Source organism: Macaca thibetana, chromosome 5, assembly GCF_024542745.1.
Source record: "Macaca thibetana thibetana isolate TM-01 chromosome 5, ASM2454274v1, whole genome shotgun sequence".
NCBI lineage: Eukaryota > Metazoa > Chordata > Mammalia > Primates > Cercopithecidae > Macaca > Macaca thibetana.
In genome coordinates this window covers 94,305,290-94,323,246 of record NC_065582.1, presented here as the reverse complement: position 1 = coordinate 94,323,246, position 17,957 = coordinate 94,305,290, and the positions used below count along the sequence as shown (strand labels likewise).

The following is a 17,957-nucleotide window of genomic DNA, read 5'->3' as shown; positions in this document are numbered from 1 at the left end:
GCAAAATTGTACAAATTTAATATTTTAAATATATTCTAAGCTTACAAAGTCTATATGAGTTTACCATTGATCTTTAGTATTCCTGAGGTCATGAATTATTTCTCAGTTTTGTTTTTGTTTTTTTAAAAATATTTTAATTTTATTCTTTATTTCTTTTTTTTTTTTTAAGAAAATGAAACACATTGGCCTCCTACAATAAAAGCATAGACTTGTCTTCCCACTCTAAGTGGAAAATGGAACAGTGATATTAAGATGATTTAGAAAATTCTGGGCCAGGCACAGTGGTCCATGCCTGTAATCCCAGCACTTTGGCAGGCCGAGACCGGCGGATCATTAGGTCAGGAGATTGAGACCATTCTGGCTAACATGGTGAAACCCTGTCTCTACTAAAAATACAAAAATAAGCTGGGCGTGGCGCATGCCTGTAGTCCCAGCTACTTGGGAGGCTGAGGCAGGAGGATTGCTTGAACCCGGGAGGCGGAGGTCGCAGTGAGCCAAGGTCGTGCCACTGCACTGAGCAAGACTTAGTTTCAAAAAAAAAAAAAAAGAAAGAAAATTCTGTGTACATTGTGATAAATAATTTGTTGACTTAATTGAATGCTGGTAGAACCAGATATGTTAAGATCTCATATCTTTATCTTCAAGGTACATACTAGGTCTCTTTTACTTGTGTCTCTGACCAAATGGAAGTTTTCTATATAAGATCAGCTAGGACAAAAAGGCAAGTCGATGTGTACTGAATTTTGATTATGTGTGGTATAAGAAATTAAAAAGAGAACTGAACATAATCCAAGTCCCCACACTCACTTTAATTAAGATATTGTAGATCCAGCTTAATCTGGGTTCTTAAAGTTGAAAGGCTGGTTCGCTAATGGAAGAAGCTAGCCTCCTGAAGCCTCCTGAAGATGTGGACATATTTGATACTTAGCCTTGGTTGCACCTGTTCCAGTGCTTTCTAGTGTGCATACCAGCATTCTCCACTGCTTAGAGAAATGGTAATAGTTTAATCTGTCCAATTTGCTTTTAATCACTGAGTAAAAAAAAAAAGTCCTTGATTTCATTTTTTAAAAATTGCACAAACGTCTCCAGAATGTGCTTTCCTCTGATCCCAGATCTTGGCTTAACTTTCTCCATTTCTGTTGGATATGATTTCATGCCTGGATTATGAAGAGTAGACTGTTGTTTAGGCTTTCAACATAAGGAGCTTGACAGACAAAATGCACATATTCTATGCTTCTCTTGGCCACCATCTGTTTGAGATGGCTGGGGAAGGGGCAGAGAAGAAAGCACTTGCTGCACACAATAGTATGCAAGCATGTTGCCGTGACTGCTACCCAATTTAGTATGTGTAAAATTGCTACCATACCATTGAGAACATATTTCCTGAGATGTTGAATTTTAATACTTTATCTCCCCAAGAGTGCCACTTTGATGTAGCCCAGTTATTTATACAAGCACAACATTAGCCTCAGTGTTTTTAACAAGAACATCTCTTGCAGTTGAGCCAGTTGTTTTTCACACCAGAAAATCTCACGTATGATCTCTGCCTTGTTGGGGCTGTCAACATTTGTCTTTTATCAGGGGGACTATTAGTATCCATTGATTTTTTTTTTTTTTTTTTTTTTTTTTTTTTTTTGAGACGGAATCTCCCTCTGTCACTCAGGCTAGAGTCCAGTGGTGCGATCTGGGCTCACTGCAACCTCTGCCTCCTGGGTTCAAGCGATTCTCCTGCCTCAGCCTTCTGGTAGCTAGGATTACAGATGCACACCACCACGTCCGGCTAATTTTTGTATTTTTTCATAGACATAGAGTTTTGCCATGTTGTCCAGGCTGGTCTCAAACTCCTGACCCCAAGTGATACGCCCACCTCAGCCTACCAAAGTGCTGGGATAATAGGTGTGAGCTACTGCACCCAACCTAGTATCCATTGATATTTTCAGTATCAGCCTTTCTTCTGATTTAATGAGAATGAAGTATTATAGGATTTTTAAAATAAGGAATCAAAAAGTTTTTTATGGTTATTCGTAGATTTGTCCCCATAACTTTCTTTGCTGCTTTACCTTAATCCAAATGTAGTAGTTGAAGTATTCACACCGATATGAAGTTTATACAATAAAATAGATTTAGTACTTTAAGGCTGTTTGTCCTTAGCAAAAGTATTACATCTGTAATTATGTTTCTCGTTCTGTTACCCAGGCTGAGGTGCAGTGATGTGATCACAGCCCACTGCAACCTTGAGCTCCTGGACTCAAGTTATCCTCCTGCCTCACACCCCTGAGTAGCTAGGACTATAGGTGCATGCCACCATGCCAAAGTTTTTTTTTGTTTTTTGTTTTTTTTTGGTAGAGATGGGGGTCTCACTGTGTTGCTGGTCTCAAACTCCAAGCTTCAAGTGAGCCTCCTGCCTCAGTTTCCCAAAGTGCAGGGATTGCAGATGTGAGCCACCACACCTGGCCACATTTCTCTTCTAAAGCAATTTATATAAATTCTCCTAAATGTTTCTCAAAACGTGAAGAATGCAGCCTTTTATCCATATGTTTTATTTCAGGAACTTTGCAGCCATTAATTATAATGGCTAAAAACTTTGGGCAGTCAGGTTTATGGAAATAAGTAGTATTTCTCTAAGAAACTCATATTTTACAGAATACATGAAGGGCTTAAAAGTGATAATCTAAGCTGTTAGAGACTTCAAGGAAAATAAAAAAATAACGCCTTCATACATTTTTCCTACATTTGTCCTAGCAGGCTCGGTAAGGAAATTAAAATAGCAGAAATAAATCACCTCAACTATCACTATCCCCTCCTCCAAACTGGTCCAGAAGTGAGTACTACCAGATTTAGATAACATTTAAGGAGCTCTAACTTCATATTTTAATGGATCAAGACATTAACTGGCAAAGAGCTTAGCACACAGTAGGTACATAATAATTATTGATGAATTAATGCATAAGGACATAGTGTTTGGAGTCAAATAGACATGGTTTTGGATCTCGTATTCTCTGCTCCCCTCCACTGGCTTCCATGACATACTCTCCTGGTTTTTCTCCTGCCTCTCTATCAGTCCCTAAGGTATTTGTGTTACTTGCTTTCTGCCTACGGAGCTCTTCTGTTTTTATGCTGTACTTTCCCTGAAATAGTCTCGTTCACCCCCACAGACTCAAATGTCGTCAATATGTTGGTGACTCTTGAATCAATTCTTCTAGCTTAGGTACTTCTCCTGAGTTCTCATATTCAATAAATGATCTGTACTGGATGGACCACAGGCGCCTCCAACTTGAACATACATGTGCTGTCCTCCACTGTGAATACATGCTTAGCGTAGCATCTGCCTCATTACAGGCTCTTAGCATAAACTTGTGAGTGAAAGATATCTATAGGTAAAGTCAGCATTTTTCCACCTTTCTAGCAGTTATCCCACTATAACATAATTGACTGTTTACTGGCTTATAACCCTCTTTAAACTCAGTAAGGGCAGAAACCATGTTTGTCTTGTTCATATTGGTAGAGCCAGTGCATTGTTTGGTATATAGTAGTTGTTCAGAAAACATTTGCCTTATTTCATGATTCTGCATGTTTTGGGCAAGTTAGTTATCCTTTCAGAGGTTTATATTCTTGATCTGTTAAATAGTTGACAGTACCTTGAAATGTTGTAAAGATGAAACAATTCAGTTATTCACTTTTCAAAACTTTTTACTATAGAAAAATATTCAAATATATGTATCTGCACTCCAGCCTGGGCCACAGAGTGAGACCTTGTCTCTAAAAAAAAAAAAAAAAAAAAAAAAATTAAAGTAGAAACAAACAAAAAAATTACTGTGTTGGGAGATGTGTGGTAGGCAGAATAATGCCCCCTCTACAGATGTCCACGAACACAGAACTTGTGACTATGTTATGTTATATGGCAAAAACGAATTAAGTTTGCAAATAGAGTTAAGATTGCTTATCAATTGACCTTAAAAATGGGGAGATTATCCTGGTTTGACCCAGTGTGATCACAAGGGCCTTCAAAAGTGGAAGAGCAGGGAGGCGGAAGAGAGGATCAGAGTGATACTAGGTGAAAACAATGCAACCCGTGCTTGCTGGCTTTGAAGATGGTGGAAGGGGCTTTGAACCAGAGAACTAGGTAGGCTTAGTTTCCCTAGAGCCTTCAGAAGGAAAAACAGTCCTACCAACACCTTGATTTTGACCCAGTTATATATGTGTAGGATAACTGTTAGGTTTAGGTAATAAACTTGTGTTGTTTTTAAGCCAGTAAGTTATTAGTAATTTGTTACAGTGGCAATAGAAAACTGATGATCAGATAATCAGAAAAAAATTGGAAATTGGGTGTTTTGTGATATTAGGGAATATTTTTAAGTGTGATAATGGTATTATGATTATGTTTTTTAAAAGAGTACTCTTTTAGAGATTATTTTACAGTATAGATTAAATGGCATATCTTGAATTTGCTTCATAATAGTTCAGAGATGGCAGGGGAGCAAGTAGGATATTAGGGAAACGTGACTAATTATGAAGCAATGATTAACAAAGCTTGATTTTTCCATTTATTAAGTTGTACTAGTTTTTCAAATAATGAATTGGTTCCTTAGCATCCTCTACACATAAGCAATGTGGATTTAAAAAAAAAATCCTAGAATCATTGTAAACTCATAGATTTAGCTATATGTGAAGTATTTCAATCCATTGTAGTTCTTATTTTTATTTTTCTTAATGCTCAAACTGTCCCATCTACTTATTCAAGTTATTTTGATGCAACTCTGTGAGTCTTGAACATTTTCCTTGCTTTCTAATTTGACAGGACATTCCAGACTCTCCTTATTCATTTTTTGCTCCAATCCTAGAATCAGCAATTTCCCTAAGACTTCTGGTTCCCTTTAGTAGAAAGACAATAATTCTGGTGCAGGAGTCATTTTTTCTCTGAATAAAGACTTATTGAGCAATATGCCAGGGAATGCTGGGTGCTAGGGATAGAGCAATGAACGAAATAGATGGTATCCCTGACCTCAAGGTATGAGAAGACAGAATAAACAATAAAAAGAATATAACATGAGTGCTGTAGATAAAGAGAAACTGCTGAGGAATATAGGAACTGCTGCTTTGTGGGGAATGGGGTGCTGTTTTGTATAGGATGGTCCAGGAAAGGTACATTGATAATATAGCCTTTGAGTAGAGACCAGAAGGAAGTAAGGGAGCAAGCCATGTGAACAACTGGGGAAAAGATTTCCAGGCAGAGGGAACAGAAAGTACAAAGGCCCTGAATCAGAAGCACGCTGGCCAGTACAGAGGAATAATCAGGAGGCCAGCGTGTCTAGGATATAATGGGCCAGGGATAGAGTGGCAGGAGATCAGGTCAGACAGATAGCAGAGGTCAGATTTTCTAAGACCTTTGGTTTTAGTGCTGGGTTAAACGGTCACTATTGGAGAGTTTTGAACAGAGGAGTATCTGTTCAAAACCCTCCAATTATATACTGACTTCATTTTTACTGACTTTTGTGTTGGTGGCAAGGGTAGAAGCAAGATCTATAGGCAGTCACTGCTCTAATCCAAGCACGAAATGAAGATGGTGGCTTGGACCAAGATGTGCTATGGAGGTGGTGAGACGTCATTATGTGATGTGGTTTTTGTATTATCATGAGCAGTTCATCTCCGAACACCAAACTTTCTCTCCTACTGCTTATGTTTAGCAATACAGAAGCACTACTTCTAATAAGAGTAAGCTGCCTTAGAAGACACTAGCAACATCTGTTATTGTTTAAGTTTATTCTTTGGGATATCATCCCCCATTCCCAGCTGACTTATGTTAAGTTTTCAAGTATAGTTTGACAGAATGTAGTATTTTTTTCACATAGTGTATGTCGGTAGTAAGAATATTTTACTGGTAGTTGGATAATTTTATTTGAACCAAAGAATCAACTGATTAATTTCATGCCTATTCAGGTACAGTCTGGCCAGGTGCTTAATCTATGCATTATAATCCTCACTACTGTATTTTAAGTGTGTCGGTTTAGAATTAACAGCCGTTATGAACAGGAACAGAGACCAAAAATATCAAATAACCCCCACTTTATTCTTAATCCAGTGAGAAAACATCTGTTTTCAAAAAATTCACACATGTACTACCAGGAACTTGATGGATTTTAATTAATATTTTCTCACTGGAAACTCTAGCAACTCTGTATATTGTGGATTAGGTATATTTTACTGGATTAACTTAACAAATTTATATACTGTATGCTGAGAAAGTTTTCTAATATGTTGCTAGGTTTTCCAGTAAATTTATGTTTATTTATTTAATGATAATTATTGTAATCTTAGGTTTGACTATCATAGTGTTGAAAATCCAAAGAAAAGATTAAATATGAATGTTATCATTCTGAACCTTTAGAAGACTCATAAATAGCAATTCTAAAGTTAACAAAAGAGATTCTTACCAACACTATTGGTTTGGAGAGAAGCTAATGGATTTGAATTTCTAGTTTTCTGGTGGTGAAATGTATTTGGTACAAAAGAAAAAAAAAGTAATTTTCAAACAAACTCCCAGGGAGTAGAGATTAGCCATAAAAGAAGCCAATATTTAATGAAAGTTGCTCAAGTTTAAGGTTAAAAAGGAAATCTTGAGTCAAGAACCAATTTCCTCCTAATGTTCTCATTGTGACAGTTTCCTGACTTGCTTATTATTCAGTTCAAATAAGTCACAGTTTTTGTGACTTACATTCCTAGATTGTGAAATAGGGCTGATTAAATGCTCCTGTTTAATGTTATCATTAGAACTTAAAAGAAAAAAAAAACTGTATTACAAACAAGTAGATTGTCATCCTTAAGCTATCTCTAAAGAGGTGTATTTTTTTTTTTTTTTTTTTCTACATAGAAGTAGATGGTTTTTGCAATGGGTTCAATGCATTTGGAGCATTTTAGAGGCCAATGTACTACCCATGGAAGACTGGTTTTCTTTGTATGGTAGTGTAGTTCTCTACAAAATTATAATGGAAGCAGGGCTCATTTATGGTGCTTCCCCTCTCCCAAGACCTCACCCTCTTACACTTCCCTCTTCCCCATAAGCCAAGTGAGCAGAGACTAGGAGGCTGGCACTTGACTGCTCAAAGGTTGCCCATTCCTGTGCTAGAGCGGTGAGAAATTCAGTCTGAAGAAATGAAACATCACTTTATTCATACAGGAAATAACTGTGCCTTGGAAATGTTCAGGACTTGGTAATTAATAGAGCTTGTGTAGCTTTGTGTGCGGGCCAATGTGCTAGCAACGCAGAAACAAATGGAGGTGTGAGAATTTGTTTCATATCCAAAGTGGTTAAAATGGGCCAGTAACAGAAAGCAAGGCTTTTCTTCCCAAGAAAGGAATAGTGGTAGAGCTTGGAGCCTTTTTATGTGTGTTTGAGATACAGTCACATGTTTCACGTTTAAGAATGGCTTCTCATGCTAAATAAGTTAGTTCCCCATATACCTTCTCCTTGAGGCATGGGCCAGATGGATTATGTCCCATTTTACAATGACTGATGGAGAATTACCACACTCTTTTATTGCTAATAGTATCTCAGTGACTTAGTACTTTAGAGTTTATGCATAGATAGTGTGATAAAATAAAGGCATGTGGTAGATGAAAGAGTTTGGCTTTCTTTGAGGTCCGATTTTCAGATTTTCCAATTGGTTACTTTCCCATTCTTTGAAATCCTGAACTTAATCCATATTTTTAAAGTATCCATCTCTATAGTCTTCTTTAAAAAGGCAAAAAAAAAAAAAAAAAAAAGAGAGAGAGAAAGAGATTGGGAATATTCATTTTTTCATTTAATTTCATCATTTATTTGTAAGGTAATTTTTGGCTTGGATATAAAGAAGTATATAAAGTTTGTACTCATTTTTAAATAATAATTAACTTAGGGGAAAAGATATTGACAGGATATTGATAAATAGCTGATAAATTATACATGTGAGGGGTGTTACTTCTAGCTGGGGTGGTCAGAGAAGACTTGGGAGAAGAAAATGAAACTTCTGTGGGCCTTACAGAATGGGAAAACTATGAGTAGCAGTAGAAAAAGGGACACTTCCTTGGCTGAGGGTCACAGAGGCAATGTCTGGTGTGGCATGTTCAAGGGATAGTGAATAAGCTATAGCATAGTTTAAGAGCAGACTCTGGAGCCAGACAGCCCAAGTTCAAGACTTTTACTTGCTATGTGACTTTGGGCAGATTTTTAAACTTCTCTTTGCCTCAGATTCCTCATAAATTTAAAAAGTGGTACTAATACCAAAATCATACGGCTATTGTAAGGATTTAAGAATAGTACCTTCAAGACCAGGCTCATGCCTGTGGTCCTAGCACTTTGGGAGACTGAGACGGGCAGATCACGAGGTCAGGAGTTCAAGACCAGCCTGGCCAACATGGTGAAACCCCATTTCTACTAAAAATACAAAAATTAGCCCAGCGTGGTGGCAGGCGCCTGTAATCCCAGCTACTTGGGAGGCTGAGGCAGGAGAATCGTTTGTACCCTGGAGGCAGAGCTTGCAGTGAGCAGAGATCATACCGTTGCACTCCAGACTGGGCGACAGGGCGAGACTCCGTCTCAAAATAAATAAATAAATAAATAAATAAATACGAGTGCCTTCAAATAGGATTAAATAATTGCACAAGTTAGATATTAAATAACTCTAATTTAGTCTAAAGATGATGGCAGTGATATGTGGGGAAACAGCAAGGACAAGGTTTTACAGAAGATTAGAGTGGGCTCATTGAGGGACTCAACTTTCAGGACTACATATAGTTTGTAATGAGTTACAGAGGCTTTATTTTAGAAGCAGGAACATATGATCAGAGTAGTGTTTTTGGAAAAATAATCTAGCAGAATAGGTAGAAGAGGAGGCTGGCCGCAGAGAGTGGTTAGGAGACTTGCAATAGTCCAGATTTGAGGAATTCAAGACCAGAATTCAAAAGATAGAGGATGGGTTTGAATTAGAAAGGAAGGACAGACCTGAGAAAGAAACATTTTCTATGAAACAGTTGTTAGAGTCTAGGGAGTAACCCTTGGGGACATAGGAGGCCGAGTTCTGTGCCTGCGTGAGTGGGAGAATGCAAGCATCTAAGGAGTTCTTAGCTGGTCGTATGTACAAGAAGAAGAAATATATTTTACATGTCTTGAATTTAAAGATAATAACTGGTGTTAGAGTTGAAAATGCCCTTGAGAATATGTATTTGGTGCTCCAGAAGAAATCAGGCCTGGATATAGAAATTAAAGATGCACAGAGGTAAGAGGTGGGCTGTTTTGGCAAATTAGGTAACAAGAAAGAAAGTAGTGTACTAAGTGAATATTACAACACTTTTCTTCCCCATTTCTATAAGAGAAAGTGTGGGTCTAAGAGAATGGAAGCGTGTTCCTAGTCCAGTTGACTTACTTGAAACATGGGCAATAGTAGAGCTCCCTGGCCTGAAAGTGCCGTTTCATAGATCAAGTGCCAGGCAGCGCACTGTAGAAGACGTGCGAAGTGTCTATAAACGCTGGGTTTCTGGATCTGTAATTGCACATTATTGCAAACAGGCTTTATTCTAGTGAGGGAGAATTATCATATCAATTATCCTAATTAATCTTTCCCAATTCCAACTACACTTTAATATACTGTCAATGTGTTTTTACATATATATGTATATTTATGTAAATACATTCATCTGTATAAATATACTCTTAATTTGTATTATTTGTATGCTTTTCTTAAAAGCTGTTCCTTTTAGGCTACTTTCATGTGTACCTTTTCTCTTCCACTAGATTTTAATAGGCCGTGTGTTGGTTTCAATCCTCACTGTTTTCTCATTCATTCACTTCTGTATTGATTCCAGTTTATTTATTCATTCATTCGTTCTCTCCGGGCACTGTTAAGTTGCTAGGGTGCTGAATAAGACATAATTTCTGCCCTCAAGGAGTATACTATCTAGTTAGGGGAAGGAAAGGCACAGAAATAATATAGCAGAAACAGTAATAAAGACATTAGCAGAAAATTATGAGAACACAGAAGAGAAACATTTAATCCAGATTATATGGAAAGGGTTGGGGAGAAATGTAGTTCAGGGAGAGTTTTTGTAGTAGTCAACTTCTGGGCTGAGACTTAAACAATGAAGTAGTGGTTACTAGGTAAATAGGAGGAAGGGTAGAAAATGCCATTACTGATGTTGAAAACAGTCTGAGCATACACAGACCCATTCACAAGAAAAAGTGAGGCAGTTTAGTGTTACTGGAGCATAAAGTGAAAGGCAAAGAGCGGTTAAGATGAATTTGTGGGGCAAGCAGAGACGGGGCATTTGTATGCAGCACATATAAGCAGAGACTACATTCAGGGGTCAAATAGGGAGATCCTTAAATGCTATTGGGTCAGATTTCAGTCTTAGGTGGCAGCTGGGAGGATGAATATAAGGAGGACAAGACATTTTTGGTAGCTGGTCGAGGTTGGTGACATTGAGGATCTAAATTAAGACAGTATTATAGGAATAGGGAAGAGGAGGCAAAGTTAAGAACAGTGTGGAATATCAAAGCAGCAGGACCTATTACTACAAATGTGAGGGAGGAAGGACCAAGGATGCTTCTTATGTAGCTGCCTTCTATTCCTGGGTGACTGGTTGCACAGTCTACTTAGAGAATCCAGGAACAGAGAATATAGTGAGTTAATTTTTGGTTTTGTTATCTTCAACACATTGGGATTTTTAATATATCTATGACTATATTTGGAATTAAATCTAACTAATGGTTAGTAGAGATGTCTAGATCATTAGAAATAACTCACCTTCAATATTTACCTTAACTATATCTCCTCATAGAAGCAGAGGTATGGGTCACCTGAGGTCAGGAGTTCGAGACCAGCCTGACCAACATGGAGAAACCCCGTGTCTACTAAAAATACAAAATTAGCTGGGTGTGGTGGCACATGCCTGTAATCCCAGCTACTCGGGAGGCTGAGGCACGAGAATCGCTTAAACCCAGGGGGCGGAGGATGCGGTGAGCCAAGATCGTGCCATTGAACTCCAGCCTGGGCAACAAGAGCGAAACTCTGTCTCAAAAAAAAAAAAAAAAAAAAAAAAAATGCAGAGGTAACTCTGCTTTTCTTAAAGCATTCCGTGCATATATCTGTCATAATTCTTTTACTTTGTTGGAATCTTTGGTTTTCTTTCCTATTCACCTACATAGTCACAGCCTAGTGTTTGATTCATAACCTCACTGTAAATGTGAGTGAGTGAATAGCAAGTGAATAGATTATTGTTAAAATAATAATTTCTATTATTTGATTGTTAGGAAAAGTTTATATGTGGCTTATTCTCATTCTGATTCTCTGTTTTAACTCCTAGTGCCTTCCACTGGAAGAATCTCAAGCAGCGCCACTTCCTCAGGATCAGTGGCACCAGCCAGCTCAGCTTTGGGACAACCCCAGCCAAGTGCCCAGGACACTTTAGTGCAAAGAGCTGAGCACATTCCAGCAGGGAAACGAACTCCAATGTGCGCCCACTGTAACCAGGTCATCAGGTTGGTTGTTTTTTGAAATTTTCTTGAAAGTACTTAATATCAATATTAGGGTTTTTTGTTTTGTTTTTTTTTTTTTTGCATTTTGAAATATGTGTAATGTAATTAGTGAAAATTTTCTTGCCATAATCCTATAGAGTACTAATTATTGAGTAGATAAATATGAATATCTATCCATTAGAATCTATTTTAATGAAAGGTAATACAGAGGTCTGTGAAAATAAAAGTACTAATTGCATTCGTTGTCAGTTATCAATTCCTATTAGAACTAAGGAAAAAGTGATTAATGTGGCCTTTCAGAGAATAATAACATTTTAAGACTCAAAGGGACCCTGAAAGTCATTTATCCTAATTTTATTATTCTACAAATTATAGAACTGAGGACATTCATTTAGATGAAAAATAACTAGTGACATTAAATAACTTTGAGCCTTAGAGAAAAAGAAGATTGGATTTTTGAGTACACAAGCACTGAAAGGTACCTTCAGACCTGTTCATAAATGTTTTGAATGTTAGATTAGGTAATGACCTGCTTCTTTAAAGTATGTTTTATCAAAATCTATTTATTGTCTCTTAATTACAAGAAGAAAAAGTCTCAGAGATCTTAAGAATGCACTGTACTGCACCTTATTGGATCTCTCAGTATTTCTGAATAAGGGGCTTTTAGAATGTTAGGCAGTGTAGGCACCAATGCTGATTGCAGACATCCCACCCAAAGGACCTTGTTGCACTTCATGAGTTGCCTTGTTGGCAGAAACAAATCATCCTTTGAAGTGATTTCTCAAGCTCTCTTCTTTTAAAATTTATCCTACTTTGAAATAATTGAAACAGTGACTTCTCTAAAGTTGAATAAGGTTAAAACTTAATTGCATTTTCATCTCTTCTATTACATAATTATAGCATAATGTTTCTAGGTAATATTTAAAATGGAGTCAGGAAACCTCAATACTTCATTTAAGAGTCAAATATAAACACCCCTCTCTTTAGCCTACTATTAATTGAATAATATATGTGTCAAGAACATAGCACACAGTATGCCATTCAAAATTGAATAGTTTTTGTTTTATTTTAAAGGTAGTCAATGTTCATTGTGACATTTAAAAAACATAGAAACACAAAAAACAAAAAACAAAGTTTGCACATAATCGCACCTCCCAAGGTAACCGCTATTACTATTTTCTTTCAGACTTTTAAAACATTCACACATAAGGACAGATACTATTTTACAAAAATGGAATCTTAATACAGTATTTTGTAAGCTGTTATTTTTCCTTTAAATAGTATTTTTCAGAGTGAGTACCTGCTTAGTAAGAATTAGCCAGCAGCCGTGGTGTGGTAATAGTGGGTTTGGGGAGAAAGGGAAAATCAGTAAAGGTTTCCAAAGTCTAGAGCAGTATTCAACACACAGAAGGCATTCAGGAAATATTTAACTACATAGATCATACATGACTCTAGACCCATTCATTCATCATTTAGGCCATAATGTCAATTTGGTTAGTCATTTTCCTGAAAGTACTAGTATGGGGTCCTGTCTTATAGAAATATTTAAACTAATATAAGATCTAGTATGTTGCTCCTTTATCCTAATAAAGAAAACAATGTTTTAATACTACCTGCATTTAGCTGTTATATTTTTGGTTTAATATCGATAAAATAGAAACAAACTCTGACTTGTAACATGGCTTCTGTAAGTTATAGTACTTTGGTTGCCTAGACTTATGCTTGGGGATACTGTATTCTGGATAAAAACACCCTTTGTGGAGACAGGAGTCACTGCTGTTATTTGTATGCTATTGTAAGCAAGTAATTACTGGGTGAGTTAACAAAATGTCATACCACATCAGTTGCTGATTCATGTTGTCTAGTTATCAAATTCCATGATATCATGTAATCACCACTTCTGGCACTTCTAAAAAACTTAGTATGGAGAAAATTTGAAGATCAAAGTAGAAATTACATTCACCACCCCTACCTGCCTTGGTTTTAAATTTAACGCCAGGCCAGGATGCAATTTTAATGCACAATCAGCCTGCCGTGTAAAATAAATATGTGTTATGTTAACATGAGTAGCCATCACTTATTGCTCCCTCATCTGTTAAATGTTATATTGTTCTGGATTATCCAGTACTTGTTATCAGTTAAGCATTAAAGCATCATTTACTAAGGAAGTTAATAGGAATGGGGATTAGTTCATGTCAAGATCATGTAACAGTAATTAACATAGCACATTTGCCTGGTGCTCAAATGCTTAAGCAGCTTGAATCAATTGTGGTCAGTTCAGAAGCCTAGTCAAAGCATAATTCTAGTTATTGGCCTCAGTGTCACTATTACTTACCAAAGCAAGAAGGCTTTAGATCAAGTGACATTCTCTTGGACACCTGTTTTTAAAACGAGCTGCAGTTTCAGGCTTGATACCTTCAGTGTAGACTATTATACCCTGGCAAGCTTGGAGAAGTTTAAATTTATAATTTATATTGTGAGTTTTCTACCATATAATTTATATTGTTTGTACTAATTTATATTGTTTTGTTTTATATTTACTTTTCAATATTTCAAATTTGCCAAAAACCATTTTTTATGTAAAGGCAAACTAAAGCACATTTTATGTTGTATTTTATTATTTTTTTTTTTTTTCAGCAGAGTTGATTGTTTTAGAAAACCTCAGCAATCTGAATGTTAGAACTGAACTGGTTGTCTCTTTATAGAACACATTCAGTTTAAAATTCCATAATCTTATTTGGATCTAAAGTTTGAAAATTTTTTGGTTTATTTGAATTGTGAAAAGTTTATGGATATTTTGCCTAAATTGTATTATGGAGACATCACTTTAGCTACAAATGAATAGGAAGTTACATTTTAGGAACTTCTGTTAAAGCTTTAAGTTTGCTATGGGACATTTTCAGTCAAATTATGATAGAAGCATCATTTATTTGACTCATACTTGTGAATAGATTGACTGTTGGAGTGCTAGGATAATAGAGAATCATAGAAAATCAGGCAGTTGTAGCCAAAACCATATTTCAGTTTCCCTGGTAGAATGGGGTTTTGAACAATCTAGCTTATTTCTTTAAGTGTTACATGACCATTTGTATTACATGGAGTTAACTGAACTATTTATGTTCAGCTTCTTGACATCTTTGTGAAAGAAGTAAGGGGCTTATAGTGCTTGAATTTATTCTTAAATATGGAATGCTTAAATAGTCACATTACTATTGTTTTGTCTTGGCCTACAGTACATCACCAGAAAAACCATATACAGCCAGTCCATTGTTTGTTCCAGTGAGAGAAAAAAATTTAACATTATTGATTTGTTTTTTGCTCAGTGGTTTTCAGACCTGCTCTGAGGAGCACCATCTCAGTTTACCAAGGAAAAACATGCAGAATTTTTTGCTTGTTTTACTATTTATTTCAGTCTCTGAGCACCCCTTTATTTATAGGTTTTATTTATCATCCCCACTGATTAAGATTTGACTTGAAAATAAAAGGCCTCCTGGCAATATATTAGCCCTTGTATTTAAGGAAACAACTAAAGACATTGATTAAGACTCATAAGCAAGGCAGAGACCAAGATTTCACTATTTACTGTTGTGAAAGATTAGAAAGAACATAAATGTGCAGCATCTATATAATGTAATTTTCAGATAATAGTTAATGTTAAATGTGTTTTTAGCATATTCCAAATATTGCACTAAGAATTTTGCCTGAATTTTCATGACAACCCTGTGAGACAGTTGCTATGATTATTCGACTTCAAGGTTGAGAAAATTGAGGCACAGAGAAGTTATGTATTTGTTTGAAGTTACATATATAGTAAATAATAGAACCTGAATTTGAGCCCAGATTTGTCTAACTTTAATTTTTTTCATGCTTTTCACTACCACTACATAGGAAATGTTTATAGTATCACATTAATATGGCAAAAATGAAATAACGAACTCTAAAGTATGATTCCAATTTTGTGTAAAGAAACTATACACCAAGATATGTATTTAAGCCTGATAACAATAAAAATAACTACTATATATTGAACATGATTGGTATCATACCACGAACTTTTGTTTTGTTTTGTTTGTTTTTTTTGAGATGGAGTCTCCCTCTGACACCCAGGCTGGAGTACAGTGGTGCGATCTTGGCTCACTGCAACCTCCAACTCCCGGGTTCAAGTGATTCTGCTGCGTCAGCCTCCCAAGTAGCTGGGACTACAGGCGCTGCCACCACGCCTGGCTAATTTTTTGTATTTTTAGTAGAGATGGGGTTTCACCGTGTTAGCCAGGATGGTCTCGATCTCCTGACCTCATGATCCGCCCGCCTCAGCCTCCCAAAGTGCTGGGATTACAGGCGTGAGCCACTGCAACTGGCCCATTCCAAGAACTTTATTAGTATCATTCTACTGGATCCCCAAAATACCTCTAGAGAATTGACATTATTCTTTTAAAAAAATTTTTTATGTCCATAGGTTTTTGGGGAACAGGTGGTATTTGGTTACATGAGTAAGTTCTTTAGAGGTGATTTGTGAGATTTTGGTGCACCCATCGCCTGAGCAGTATACACTGAACCTAATTTGTAGTCTTTTATCCCTCACCCCCTTCCCATCCTTTCCACCCGAGTCCTCAAAGTCCATTGTATCATTTTTATGCCTTTGCTTCCTCATAGCTTAGCTCCTACTTACGAGTGAGAACATACGATGTTTGGTTTTCTATTCCTTAGTTACATCACTTAGAATAGTAGTTTCCAGTTCCATCCAGGTTGCTGTGAATGCCATTAATTTATTCTTTTTTATGGCTGAGTAGTATTCCATTGTATTTATATACCACAGTTTCTTTATTCATTGATTGGTGGGCATTTGGGCTGATACCATATTTTTGCAGTTGTGAATTGTGCTTCTGTAAACATGCATGTGCAAGTATCTTTTTCATATACTGACTTATTTTTCCTGTTAGTAGATATATTCTTATGCCTGTTTTACAGATGGGAATACAGAGACTTAGACTGATTTGCCCAAAGTCACAAAGCTGGTTAAATAGTAGAGCCAGGGCTGGAACCCATCTGTTTGATTCTGAAATACATTCATTAATTCATTAAATATTTATTGAGGGTCCTATAATGAACCAGACACTGTTTTATCCCACTGATTTTAGAAATATAATAGTAAACAATACATATAGCCAGTGTGCTTTAGAAAAAGACCAAAAGAGAACTATACCCCAAAATTAAGAGTTATAATCCCCAGATAACTGGATTTGATGTGATGTTTATTTTCTTCTCTCTCTGACTTCAGTCTTTCTAATTTATTGCACAGGGGTGTGTGTGTTTGTGTGTTTGTGATTAGTAAATATACACACAATGATATGTATTACTGTATTAAATCAGAAAAACACCCTCAGTAAACCTGCCATAACTGAAGAGTAAGGCAATGTACTTTTATTCATAGTGTTTGAATGAGAAAGAAGAGAATAGATAATAAACAAGTTGAACAGTTAAATATTCTCATCTCCCCTCTAAAATTATTTTGTACCACATGTAAGTATTCTTAAACTCATATAGGTGACCTAGGGCTCACTTTTCTAGTTTCTCATCTAATACAAGAGTATAAGCAACATTCATTGAGTATTTTGTGTGTCGCTTTCCTTAGGTATCACTGGCACAGAAATCAAAGACATGCTCTTTTTCCTTAAGAAGGTTACTGTTATCAACTGAATTGTCTTCCCAAAACTCATTTGCTGAAATCCCAAATTCCAGTACCTCAGAATGGGACTATATTTGAAGAGGGCATTTGGTCTTTAAAGAGGTAAAATGAGATCAGTAGGGTGGGCCTTAATTAAATTTAACTGGTGTCATTATAAGAGGAAATTGAGACACTGGCACATGCTGAGGGAAGACCATGCGAAGACACATGGAGAAGGTGGCCATCTATACACTAAGGGGAGAGGCCCTCTTGACATCTTGATCTTGAACTTCTAGCTTCCAGAACTGTGAGAAAATAAATTCTTGTTGTTGAAGTCACCCAGTCTGTGGTACTTTGCTAAGGCAGTCCTGGCAAACTAATTCAGTTTATAGTCTAATCAAAAATACAGACAAGCAAATCAACTAACAAATTAATATGCTAAGTCGAATAGAGATACATCTAGGATTACATCGGTGCAAAAAGGAGAGGTGAGGATTATCCAACTTCAACAAACCAATTTATTTTATTTGAAAAGAATGGAAAGCAGTAAGGTTCAGAAGTCTATTCATAATCAAATCAATATTTTGTACAACAAATGTCCATTGAAAACTTCTATGCAAGTTACCATACTGGCACCATGGTATATATTTCTAGCATACCCCAGGCTCACACCCGAACAGATGGGTGTGATTGGAAGGAATCCCACAATCACACTTACCAGTCTCCTTTTAAATTCATCACTACTAATCTCAGGTATGTTCCTTCTTTTCCCTGGGTATATTCTTA

The 17,957-nt window shown here is 36.5% G+C and overlaps 1 protein-coding gene across 10 annotated transcripts in view; it reads left to right on the top strand.

Moving 5' to 3' along the window:
* PDLIM5 (PDZ and LIM domain 5) overlaps positions 1–17,957 on the top strand; it is a 212,309-nt gene that overhangs the window by 173,366 nt on the left and 20,986 nt on the right. For all 10 annotated transcript variants that reach the window (XM_050791513.1, XM_050791517.1, XM_050791512.1 and 7 more), the window contains one exon: positions 11,335–11,509. In XM_050791513.1, coding sequence (XP_050647470.1) covers positions 11,335–11,509 — 175 coding nt within the window. The remainder of the gene's footprint in view (positions 1–11,334; positions 11,510–17,957) is intronic.